General features: G+C 48.4%; 1 protein-coding gene across 9 annotated transcripts in view; it reads right to left on the bottom strand.

The window, feature by feature from the left end:
- PHACTR4 (phosphatase and actin regulator 4) overlaps positions 1–12,517 on the bottom strand; it is a 188,385-nt gene that overhangs the window by 10,892 nt on the left and 164,976 nt on the right. For 6 of the 9 annotated variants that reach the window (XM_074555544.1, XM_005496357.4, XM_026798645.2 and 3 more), the window contains 2 exons: positions 2,289–2,465; positions 1,784–1,864 (listed from right to left, as the gene is read on the bottom strand). In XM_074555544.1, coding sequence (XP_074411645.1) covers positions 1,784–1,864; positions 2,289–2,465 — 258 coding nt within the window. Of the gene's footprint in view, positions 1–1,783; positions 1,865–2,288; positions 2,466–3,599; positions 3,622–8,203; positions 9,922–12,517 lie in introns of those variants that run through there. The other 3 variants (XM_005496356.4, XM_074555545.1, XM_074555543.1) reach the window with 3 other exon arrangements.

The raw sequence follows: 12,517 nt of genomic DNA, 5'->3' as shown, positions 1-12,517 counted from the left end.
ACCCAACCAGCTGGAGCTGAGAGCCCTTGATTTCATTATCAATGACTAAATCACACAGCACTGTATGCTATCAAGGGCTTTTCTTCTCCCTGTCCTGCCCTTGCTCTTTTGTTACAGATTAGTGTGCCCAGTGCCATGCTGCAGCACAAGGAAGCTTTAACTGAAGCCATAAATCTCCAGTAGCTTCTGTATCCACCCTCCACCACAGAGCAGTCACCAACTCCCTGCAGCAATGCAGATTCCAGCACGAGCCGACTCATCTACTGCATGTGCAATAAGGGACTTTTGTAAAGTCTTCAGATTAGCGGAAGCACCTCTGTTTTCCTCATTTCTACCCTGAATTTGGCACAAAAATTGCTGCTCAATCCAAAACATCAGCAAGGCAGATTTCCTCACTTTACCTTTGTTTCAGTAAGATGTAATGACACAGCTCCAGAATTTTATGTAGCTCACTTTAAATACTTCTGCTTTTACAAATTCTAGCATGGAGGTTCCCAGTGTTAAAGCAAGACCTCTTTTTGGAAAAAACCCCATCCAATCCAACCCATGCTTTTGAGGGCCCTGAAACTCCTAATCCCCATGAGGAAATACTCCACCATTCTCGGTAATTGCCCTGACAGGACAAATTTTTGACAGTATTACTCTCAAAAAAAGACTCAGCATCCACCTCTGAGGGGGAATTGCCTATTGGGACTGAATTTCAACTCAAGAAAACTTAAATAAATACATCATCCATTTGATTAAAGATCCTTTTCAATTCATCTGCCATCTCTGATGGAATTGGAGTGTGTGGCATCCATGCTCTCCAGGTGCTGGACCCCAGCACACTCTGCTGTTCTGATTTTTGACAATCTATTCCACTGCCCTCCTCACTTTTCCTCTCCCTTCAAAGTGCTACCTCCCCTTCCCTAACCTGGTGTTATTCAGAAGCTTCCCAGGATTTCTTTTCCACAAGAAGCAGCCTCAGTTCCTGTGAGGAGCTGGTAGACAGCGCTGCCTCGCTCACTCACTGCCCTTCCCTGAAATGCAGCCGGCACAAACAGCAACAAGAGGGAGTTTCCTCCTCAGCCAGGGCTGAAACTCAAGAGATGAGACACAGATTTTTATGGCAGCAACGGCCTCTGGTTATCCAAAATTTTAGCAAGGGACATGGGAGCAGTATGATCCAGCTTTCCTCACCACTTTTCCACATCACACAAATCCCAGCCAGGTGAGCGGATGGTGATCTGACAACTTATTTTGTCAGCATGATCTCAACTTGGAGACATCAAAGATGAAAGAAAAGGGGATAAGACTTCCCAGACAGCGGTGCAAACTTTAATAAGCCTAGTGGTGACTATGATACCATACCATGAAGCATCTCTTGGAAGATATGCCCCTACCCAAGCAGCTCAGAATTCACCCATTTATGATTGCTCTCCCAGCCTGAGCCCCGGGGGCAGAACCTCTCCCATTTGGAACAGCAGGAGATGGTGAGGGACAGTGTGACAGCAGAGGCTGGCAGGACAGCACAGAGAAGGACAGGATGGGAAGGGACCACAGCACAGCCCTCCCTCCCTGCAGGAAGGTGTTCCAGACAGGCACTGCGCTTCCTCAGCACCATCTTCCTCCCTGAACAGGCTGCCTTCCTCCCAGGTGGGAAAACAGACAAGAGAGAGCATTGAGAAGGGTAAGGCAGGCAGGAATCACCTCAGCAGAAAGCCCTTAGATTTGTCTCCCAAGGGTGAGGTTTGGCCAGAGGAAGATCAGCAACACAGACACAGAAGTTTGTTTGCAGACTCACCCTGCTCAGGCTCTTCCAACAGAACCCCTCTTTTTACCAGCTCCTCTCTTGGCTTTCGCATAGAAATCTTTCGTTCTAAAACTGATATTAAATTGAAAAAAAGCACTCAGAAAACAGGGCAAGCTTGAAGTTCAAGAAGGTTGGTTTTTTTCTTTTAAAGAGGTTCTCTAGAGGAAATAAAATGGCTTCAAATTTCATTGGTTTTGCATGGATTAAGAGGAGAGAGAAGGAACTACATGTTCAGACCTGCACTTCACACTGCACTGCTGATTGTGAAGCAAACCCTCCCTCCTCATAGCTGCTTGGGGACCTTCCTTGAAAGAAAGGAATTAATCTGTCTGAAACTACAGCTCCATGGCAAGGTATTTCTGGAGAGATTGCAGGTGCCAGCCCACCACCAAAGTCCCATTTTGGTTCTTGTACATGTCAGCACTCAGGCTTGTGACAGCAAGCCCTTCTCAGATGGATGGAGGCAGGGACACCCACCCAGCCCCTGTCACTTTACCTTCTGAAGTCTCCTTGAATTTGTCACTGCTTTTCTTTTTCCTCCACTTCCAGGGTTTGAAAATCTTGCCAAAGCTTGAGAACTTGCTTTTCCTCTTTGTCGGAGGTGTGGTGTCACCTGACTCCAAAACATCTACCCCCATGCTGGCATCACTTGGGGCGTGATCCCCGTCTTCAGCTGCACAGAAAAGAAGGAAAAGAATAACGAATTACTTCTGTGCTGCAAGTAACAGCTCCCATCTCCCACCAACCCACCCCACACTGGGAATGGTGGCACACACTCATGCAGAAAAGGGAACAAGACTGTCTGTGGCTCCACTGAGCCCTCACATCAGCTTGGCGAGACACAAGTGGGCTTCTCAACATAAAAAGGGCAAAGGGAAGCTGGTAAAGGCCTTCCTGATGAGACAAAGATTACAGAACCCCAGAATCATTAAGGCTGGAAAAGACCTCCATGATTGTTGAATCCAATCTATGAACAACCTCCACCTTGTCACCAGCCCAGAGCACAGAGTGCTATGTCCATTTGTTCCTTGGACACCCTTCAGGGCAAGGGGCAGACTGTGCCAAGGACTGATAACTCTTTAAAAGAATAAATTCCTCCTGATGGCCAACCTGAACCTTCCCTGGCACAACTTGATGCTGTTTCCTCCTGTTCTGCTCCTTGTTCTCCAGGGGCAGAGCCTGACCCCGACCTGCCTGCACCTGCCTGTCAGGGAGATGAAGGGAGTGAGAAGGTCCCCCTGAGCCTCCTTTTTCTCCAGGCTGAGTCCCCCCAGCTCTCTCAGCCACATATTAATTTAATTTTGCAGTGTCACAGCTTTGCCCATGAACACAAACCACTTCCCTACATTTTCTCATCTTCATTTGGAAGCAGCTGGTGCTGGACACAAGTTCATGACCACAAACACCTTCCTGCCCACTGACCTGGCATTCACAACTCTCCGCACCCCAAAATCACCAGACGACCCATTCCATCAGCTGGATGTGCTAGATTTTCCCCTCCCTGATTTTCCTTCTATAAATAAGGGCAGCAAAGCTGGCCAAGAGCAACAACTCCACAGGAAAGCGACACAATACAGGCCTGTGCTCCACCTACTGCAGGAGTCTCTGGAGAGAAGCACAAGGAGGACATGGAGGCGGGAAGGGACATGCGAAAAAACCAAGCAAAAAAAAAACCCATCCCCAACTCAAAAAAACCCCACTTCTGAAGCAGAACCAGAGCAGAAAACACTAATTTGGGGACTATTGATTCTGCCTTGGCTGATGTTGCTGTTTTAGGGTATTTGATGGAACACAGAGAAGAACTTACAATGAGCAGAATCTAACACTGCCTGCAAAAAAATAAAAAAATAAAAATCAGTGTGCACAAGCTAAAAGTGAAGCCATCTGGTGCCCACTCCATGGCAGGATTTCCAGAGCCAGAATCCCTCAGCTTCAGCACTAGAGACAGGAGCACTGCAGCCCTGGAGTCGTACATGCAATTTTAACAAGCAGTATTCACTGTGCTCAACAGAGCATTCCCAAACTTCACCAGGCAGGCACGAGCGCTTGCCAAGCACAGGCTGTAGGTGGAATCTGAAGCCCAAGTGTCAAAGGCATTTCCCTCACCTTTCCAAGGAGAACAGTGCTGAAGGCAGCCGTACCAAGCTTGCCTTATATCTACCCCTTCTCTGGTTGCTCTGAGGAATGTCACTAATGCGCTGCCTACCACCCAAGATGGCAGAATGCTGCACTAAGCAAAGTAAGTTATTAAAAGAAAACTCAACCATCAGCTCCAGGGATTAATGAAGAGCCCTCAGCACCCTGGAACATCTCCATTTCCAGTTAGAAGGAGAATGACGAGCATTCCCCTGCCACAGTCCCCTTGTAACAGCCAGGGAGGAGCACAGGACATGAAAGGACCAGCCAGAACGGCAGGAGACACACAGTACCTCCGAAGGAGGAGCAGCTAAGAGCAGAGAGGGTGGGGAGAACCCACATGTGACTACTCCTGCCAGACCTCTTCCAGCAGCTCCTGCAGCCCAGGTCCAGCTGTCAAAGCAAATACCTTCCCAGGGTGGAGTTTCACCGCCAGAGCGGCAAGCACGCAGGTGAACACAGGAGGTTTCACAAGACCTTCACATCAAGAGCAAATCACCCGGTCCTGCTTCTCTGCCTCACTGCTCCCTCGGCCGTGGTACAGCTGCTCACAGGCTCCTGCTGGGAGTCAGGTGTTGTCCAACATGGAAACACTTGGTTTTGTTCATTTATAATCACTTCCATGCACAAAAGCAGCCAGGCAAGAGGGGGACACATGCACACTAGAACACAACACTGTCCACATAATTTCCACCACCCTTTTGCTCTGTGTAGACTAAAACTTGACACGTTACTAAACATTCTGAGACCATTCCAGCCCACTGCTCACACTGCAGCCAGGGAAGCAACTCCTTCCCTGATCCTTACTGGGATTCGTTCTGTCCTCTTGTGCAGAGGACAGGAGAGCCTGTCCTACCCTTCCACAGCACTCTTCCTTTTCCCATCCCCAATTACCACAGGGACATAGACATCTAAAGCAGTCTGTTGTGAGGCAATTATGACACTGAGGACTAATGAGCGGGTGGATCAGCAGCTGGAGGTGAGATTCACAGATTTGCATTCAAATAACCTTATTGTTCAATGATTGTTCACTTTAGATAGTGCTCACACTCCCTCCAAAACGGACCTTCCCTTGCATTCACAGCCAATTTTCTGCTGAAATTTCCACGAAATGGTGCAGAGAGGACATCTCTTCCCTGTGAGGGCAGAGAATCCACCTTGCTGAGGCTGTGCCTCCTTCTGCTCTGCTCTACAAGGAGGGTCCTTAAGCTGCTTTGCAATGCAAGGGGGAAACCCTTCCTTATCCGAGTTATGCACTGAAAAACCGGGAAGGAACCACAATGCCATGCTAGGGGAACAAAATAGGGCAATACATAAGGACCCAGACTTGGAGGGAAGGGTGGGAAGCACCAGGAATCTGATGCCTTCACCCGACCTGGCCCAGCAGCAAGGCTGTGTCCAAGAGATTAGCCTCACCCTCACCGTGGTGGAAAACCCATTTCAAATACATGGAAAATGTTAAATGAGGTCACACAGCCCTGGGTGAAGCCAGCAGAGTCCTCATGAGAAGGTCAGAGATTCCTAGCTGGCAGGTCCCTAAAGTGACCCCACGCCAAAGCAGGACCTTGTTCAAGCCTTCTGGAAGCAGTAGTCCACGTTTTGGAAAAACGACCCACAGAGCCCACCATGACAGCTGGATGCTGTGCTTAATGTTCCAACAGAGCCCTGGTTGAGGAAAAATCAGGAATAAAATACGCGGTGCAACTTCAGCATGCTGCCTGATGCTCCCAGAGGAGACGGCCTGGAACCCTTGGAGCTCAGAACCCAGCTGGTCCAGGGACTGCGTGATGCCCCAGCTGCCTCCCAGCCAGAGCCTCCTGCCATTTCAGATCCCCTCTCCCAAACACTTAAGCTGTTCTGATCTCATTCTATCCAAACAAGCAGGTGAATTTGAGCTGTTTAAAACAGCAGATTTATGTTAACTCAAAATGTTTAGACTGAAATAATCTAGGGAAACGTCATAAAACTGGCACAGCCCGAACACACAAGAAGGCAGGAAGCTCCAGTAGTGCCAAGCAACTTGGAATGCAATTCCCAATTGCTTTGCCTGGCCACCTGGTCCTTCCAACTCTCCCCTGCAGACATATTTTTGCTTAAATCTTGCACTTAAATTTCATGCAGAAAAAAGCTCCTTTTCCACTGCATCTTGTGGTGTTGAGTGACCCCAGTCTTTTTTGTTTTTCCCAAAACAGAGAAACCATTTCAGTGGAAGGAGCTAGAGACCCACAGTTGGTCTCTCCCATCCTCAGCAAGTGGCTGCAGTGAGGTGTCACCTGCTCCAGCACTTGGAGCTTGGGCCAGACTCCTTCCATCCACAAACCAGAGTTCACCCAGAACCTGATCCATCTCTTCTTGTAGCAGCTACTACAGGATCCCCACAAATGCCAGGAGCTGCTGTTCATAAGGAACTTGCTGGGCATTTCTGTCTTTGGGCAAATGAGGTACTTCAGCACAGCAACTCTTCTTACTCACCCTTATTTCCTTCCCTAAGGAACACATACGCCGGAAGCTCTCCACTGAGCAGGCCCGCAAGGTGCAGGGGAAGTTTTGCAGGGAACATGGCTGCTCCTCACACCCCTCAGGTACCCGGAACACACCGGTACCTGTGGCTCCAGCAGGACCCCACAGCTCCCAGCCCGCACCACGGCACCTGCCACGAGCCTTCTTGTTGCCACCACGCTGTGGATGCACAGGCTGGAGAGGACCCAACTCCCTTCCCTTCCCACCCTGCTGTGTCCAGCAGAGCAGTCAAGAATCCGAGAAGCTTCCAAGCAAACAGCAACAACTCAAAAAGCAAACACTCTTTGAGTGAAATGCTGTTAAAAGTATCCAAAAAAGCACTTGGGGTAAATGTTTCTATACTTCCCTAAAACAGCTTTAAAAACTTGTGTGCATTTTCCTGAATGGTCCAGGGAAGAAGTGAATCCTGACCTTAAAGGAATGAAAGGTTGTGGTCACAAAGCAGCCTCAAACAGTCCCAGCCCTCAGCTTCCCTGTGTTTTGTATGTTTCTAATCACCATAATCTTCACAGGACTCTCCTTAACAGCATCCTGACACAGTTAATGCAAGAACCATCTCTTCAAGTTCCAGACTGAATCAGTAGGAACCCTGAGAGCTGTGCCATGAAAAAAGACTTCAGGGAGCAAATGAGCAGTTGAGGAAACACCAGGTCTGCTGGCCCCAATCTCCAGAAAGCACAATATCATTACACCAAGCCCACTTCCCTGGAAATTACCGCTGTTCTTGGCATTTGATGAGAGAAAGAGCCTAAGACTGACCAGGTCAGCTTCTAACAGTAAGTAAATCCAAGCAGAAGATGCTGTTAATCTCCACAGTACAAAGACAACTGAAGTTTTACTTCCCTTCCACTCTATCACATTATTTTTAGCAACTCTTGAACCAGACTAGCTGCAGTGAACTGATGGTGGGGAAGAGAATCACTGGTTTAATCTGAGCCCTAGAAATGCTTGATAGGGTCAAAGTTACAGAAGTGAAAAATAATGAAGATAATAGTCTGTATCTTGAGGGTGATCTTTGTCTGCCAACGTCCATTTCTTCTCTGAAAATCAGAAAATTCCACTTTACAGATGAGGGTGAACAATTGAGCCCAGCCAGCTAACAGCAAGTGGGAATGAGAGAAAGGCAGCAGCGGGATGTGGAAAATCTCCTCACAGCCAGTGCTGGGAACAGCACCCACGACAGACCTGGAGCAACACCGACCCCACACAGCACTCGGGAAGCAGGGCTGCTCCTAGAGCTTACGCAGTCGTGTTTTCTCCAGCCTGTTACTGAGATACTTCACAATGGAGAGGGAAAACAAGCAGGGAGATGATTGCCAAGCCCTTCTGCCCCTGAAACTGCTGCAGCTGCCCCAAAAGATGGGTGACATCAATCACAGGGAGGCAATTCTTGGTGGCTTTGGTCCCAGCTCACTATCAGGGCTGACTCCTGGCCCATGCAGGTGAACATTCCCACTGTCCAAGTGCTTTGCAAATGCAGTATCCCTGAAATCCACGCCAGCCAGAGGCTGTTCCTTAGAACAGCAGCTTGGAGCCTGTCTGAAGACCAGAGGACGTGTTGCACAGTGATTGCACGTGAAATCAGTAAGAGAATGGAAGGAAATGGAGTTATTTCTCTAGTTTCTCTCCCCAGCTGGGCGCAGGTTACACAAGTTCCACATTCCACTCCTCCCAACTGCTCCTGCAGTTTCACCTGCAGTGCTGGCCTGCTGCAGCCCCACAGCTCCCTGGTCTCCCCTGCCCTGCATTACTCACCAAGAGCACCTGGATTTACCGGTCTCGAGAAGTGCGGCTGCCCCATGGGATCCTGTTCGGAGCGCTCTCCGGGAAGAGGTGGGAGGAGAACAGAGGAAAAGTCTACGCGGAGAATACTTCACCCTCTAAACGGTAAATCCACACTCCGGATGAGGAAGGAGGCTGGTCAGGAGGCACTCCCAGCTCTCAGGCCACGGTGTCCGATGGTCCGGCACAGGTCCTGCTCGCCCTGTGCCCCATGCCTAGGCACTTGATTCTCATAAATAAGTGTCCGTGCCAGCTCCCTTCACGCAGGAATGCCTGTCATTCCAGAGCCGAGCTGGCTAGGGCGAAGCTCAGGAAGGGGAGGAGACAGGCAGCCAGGATCCAGCCACTGAGCTGCACAATCCAAATTACCAACACCCCTCGCTCCTTCCTCGCATCCCGTTCAGCAAGAGGAGAGGAAAGCTGGGAGCGAGGAGAAGGAGAGCAGAGTGTTCTTCTCAGGGACGGGCTTGGAGAATCCATGCACAGCAACACACCAAGGGGTTTCACCTCCCAAAATGGGATGAAGGAATTTCCAGCCTACCTGTGCCAGCTAAACACAAACTAAGGCAGTCAGGGATGAGACAGCCGCTCTCTAAGTGCTGTGGGAGCTGCATTACCCCCGAGCAAAGGGAATTTCAAAGACAGCCTGAGCTGATATGCATCTAGCCAAATGTAAAAATACAATTTCATGCAATTCCCCTCTCCACTAAAGTTACCAGGTAGCATGTCTTCTCTTGTAATTTAAATTTAACAATGGAAAATTTAAATTTAACAAGGAAAGTAAAAGTTTAGTTTCTATTCATGTGTCACAACTTGATGGTTAAGGTAACAAACATCCCCCTCAGCCATCTGCCTCACAATAAAAGATCTCCAAAGTTTAAATATGTCCATTTGGATTCCTTCACTTATCACTATAATTTGGGCAAGGACTTCTGTGAACCTGCAGCTCATTTACCCTATACACCCTACAACAGAGAAGCAGGAAAATCTTTATTTATTCATTTAAAGTAGGTCTGTGGTGCCTCAGGAGCAAAGAGATACAAATCTGTTTTTCAAATTGCAGCTGGCTCTGGCCTTAAGCATCATTCAGGAGTACCAGCCACCCTCTGCTCTTTTAGGGGAGAAAGCAAAACCCCACCAGAAAACAGCTGACAACATGCACAAAGCACCACAAACCCAAAAGTAACACCAGCATCATTATCTTCAAGGGAACTCAAGGCCAGAAAAACCCATCAGCCCATCCTTCAGCTCCACATCTGAAAGGAAAGGTGCAAATTCTGTCCCAGAAAACAAAACATCAAAAAATGTCCCCGCCTCAGCTGCAGCCTGAGGTCAGAGCATGAGGGCAGCTCCTAAGAAACCCTCTGCTTTCAGAGGGCTTTGTTTCACCCCTGGGGAAAAACACAGGACAAAGCAACCTGCCCTTGTCCCACTGGACATCCAGGATAAAGGAAAGCCAACACTTCAAGCAAGGAAGAGTAATAAAAGGCAAAAATTCCCATAATAATGAGAAAGACCATCTGACTTTGCTGCACAGCAACCAGAAGAAACCAGAGCAACTGTTTTACTCCTCAGGGACAGGTGATGACTTTCTTAAGACGAAAAAGTTGGAATAGCAAAAAGCTTTCTAAAGGAGAGCAAAATGGGAAACAGCTGATTGTCCCTTCAGCATTTTCTTTTAAAATACAGTAACGAAGAAACACCAGTTACATGAAAATTTTATGTGATTTAAGGAGAGGCAGATGGCTGAAATAAAAAAAAAAAAAACAGGCAGCAAACACTCAAACATGGGGTACATGGCCTTCTTCTGAAGTTTCATTTCCTCTCCATCCAGCCCAGCATCCCATTAAACCCCTGGCATTTCCATGTTCATAATCTGTTTATATACATTGTAAAAGGAACTCTTCTGTATTGTTTCATTTTAAAATCTAATGAAACCCATGAGCCCAATATTAGCTCCTCTAATAAAGGCAGTGCTGTTCACATTTCGGTTCACACCGACGTGAAATGCTACATTCACCCACGGTGACTCAGACATTTGTGTTCCATGATTCAGCCACAGGAACATTAAGAAGGACTCCAGCATTATCCCATCCCTGCCGATGGAGCTGTTTAAACCAGTGATACTGGGCGTTCTCCTCAGAGCTCATCAGCAGAGAGCCAGCAGGAGCTACAGGGCCTGTAGGGCTCTTTCACTGGGGGAGATGCACCCACTAAAATCCTCATGCAGGGACCACCTCACCAGGAGGGCTAGCAGGGAGGAGGAGAAGGGCAGCACCATGACTCTGGATGTGTTTTATGGAATTATGGAATGGTTTGGGTTGGAAGGGACCTTAAAGTTTATCTCACTACACCCTTGCCATGAGCAGAGATGCCTTCCACTATCCCAGGTTACTCCAAGCCCTGTCCAACCTGGCCTGGATCACTTCCAGGGGGAGGCAGCCACAGCTTCTCTGAGAAATCAATTCCACTCCCTCAACACTCTCACAGGGGAGAATTTCTCCCATCTAACCCTACTCTCTGTCAGTTTGAAGCCACCCCCCCTTGTCCTGTCACTCCTTGTGAATGGCCTCTCTCCACCTTTCCTGCAGGCCCCTTTCAGGTACTGAAAAGCCACAATTAGGTCACCCCAGAGCTTCTCTCCTCCAGGCTGAGCAACCCCAGCTCCCTCAGCCCTTCCTCTCAGGAGTGGTGCTTCAGCCCTCTAATCAGTTTGGTTTCACCACAGTTTTTGTTTTCAGCTTTGGGAGAAGAAAATGAAAAAATCTTACATGATCACATAACAGCTGTGTCTGCCCAGAGAGAGGAACCCTTCTGAGCAGCGCAGCCATCACCAAGGGCAGCAGGCAGGGAGTCACTCTGAACAAATGAGCACAACGTGACGCTCTTCCTTTCCCCTCACATGGAATGAAAGGCCAGTGTGGAAGTGGAAAATGGGTTATTTATAAGGCAGCTGGCATCACATTGTTTGCGTCCTGCAGACTTTGATGGTTCTGATGAGACAAATGGGAGCTGGACTGCTCCTACACCACATGACTTCCTTCGTGCTTCCTGTGACATTTCCAAGAGGGAAACTCCTATTTCCCAGAGCATTCCAGTTAGTCAGCACGGAGCTCCACCTCAGACAGCGAAGGGCAGCAGGTCCAGCATGCCAGGGGCTCGGGGCCACCACCCCTGTGCTGGGCAGGTGAGCATGCCATGTCCCACAGCAGTCCAGATGCTGGCCACGACAGAGGCTGCTGTGCCAAGGAGCTGAGTGACAGCACCTGCAGCCCCACCTTTGGGAAGGTGAGGCCGTGCTCCTGGAGAGCCCTGTGGTCACAGCTGGAGCACAAGGAATGGGCTCAAAAGTTGTAACTAAACTGGGCTGTGAGCCCAGAGGAGCTTAAGGCAAAAATACCCCCCAGCCTCATTTTCCAGGGGAAATACAACTTCCATTGGAAGTAAGCTTTACCCAGTACTGGAAAAGCCTCACCGTCTCCTCACCACTCCCTGCAATTACAACACAGGCCAAGTATTTTCTTGTTTACTAGTGAGGGAATGCTGAGGAATGTCATCTTGACAAAATTAAAGATTCAGTCACATCTTGGCTGACTTGACTAACCCTAATTTGATCACTATGGTGATTCATGGCTTTGCCATCTCAAGGCAAGGGAAACTCCAAAGCTGATGAACAACTTTTTGGAGCACCTTGAAGCAGCATTAAAAGAAAGTCTGTTCAGAAGCCAAAGGAAGCACACATATAGGATACATTCCAGCAAAGCATCAGGCATTAGCAAAGCATCAGCATGTTCCCAACAGGGAAGCATTAAGAGGCAGGATACCCATCTGCCACTTCCAGCTACATTATTAGGAACGCATTAGGCAAAAACACGAACAAGAAAATTACATTAATTATTGCATTGTTTACAGAAAAAACAGGAATGGCATTTAGCTTAACTCTTGTTTAACCCTCTCCTGCAGCAAAAACTCAAGATATTCACAGAAAAATGTATAAACTGACATCACCTGAGGCCCCCCATTTCAAAACACAAGGATGAAGAAAATCAAAATCTATTCCCCTCCTTCCAAAGCATTGCCCAGCACGAGTTTTTAGAGTTGGCCCAGCACAGCACACAGTGCTCTTCCCAAGAGAGCGGCTGCTGCACAGTCACATCCATCACAAACAGCCTTACAGGACAAACCCAACTCTTAAAGACTTCACAGCTCTGTGCAGACATTATCCAACATAAGTCCTCCAGCAGAGTAAGTACATCTATGCCACTTATAAAACCCATGGGACAAACT

The sequence above is a fragment of the Zonotrichia albicollis genome, chromosome 20 (assembly GCF_047830755.1).
Source record: "Zonotrichia albicollis isolate bZonAlb1 chromosome 20, bZonAlb1.hap1, whole genome shotgun sequence".
NCBI lineage: Eukaryota > Metazoa > Chordata > Aves > Passeriformes > Passerellidae > Zonotrichia > Zonotrichia albicollis.
Note: the sequence above shows the minus strand (reverse complement) of the source record. Positions and strands in the feature narration are given on the sequence as shown.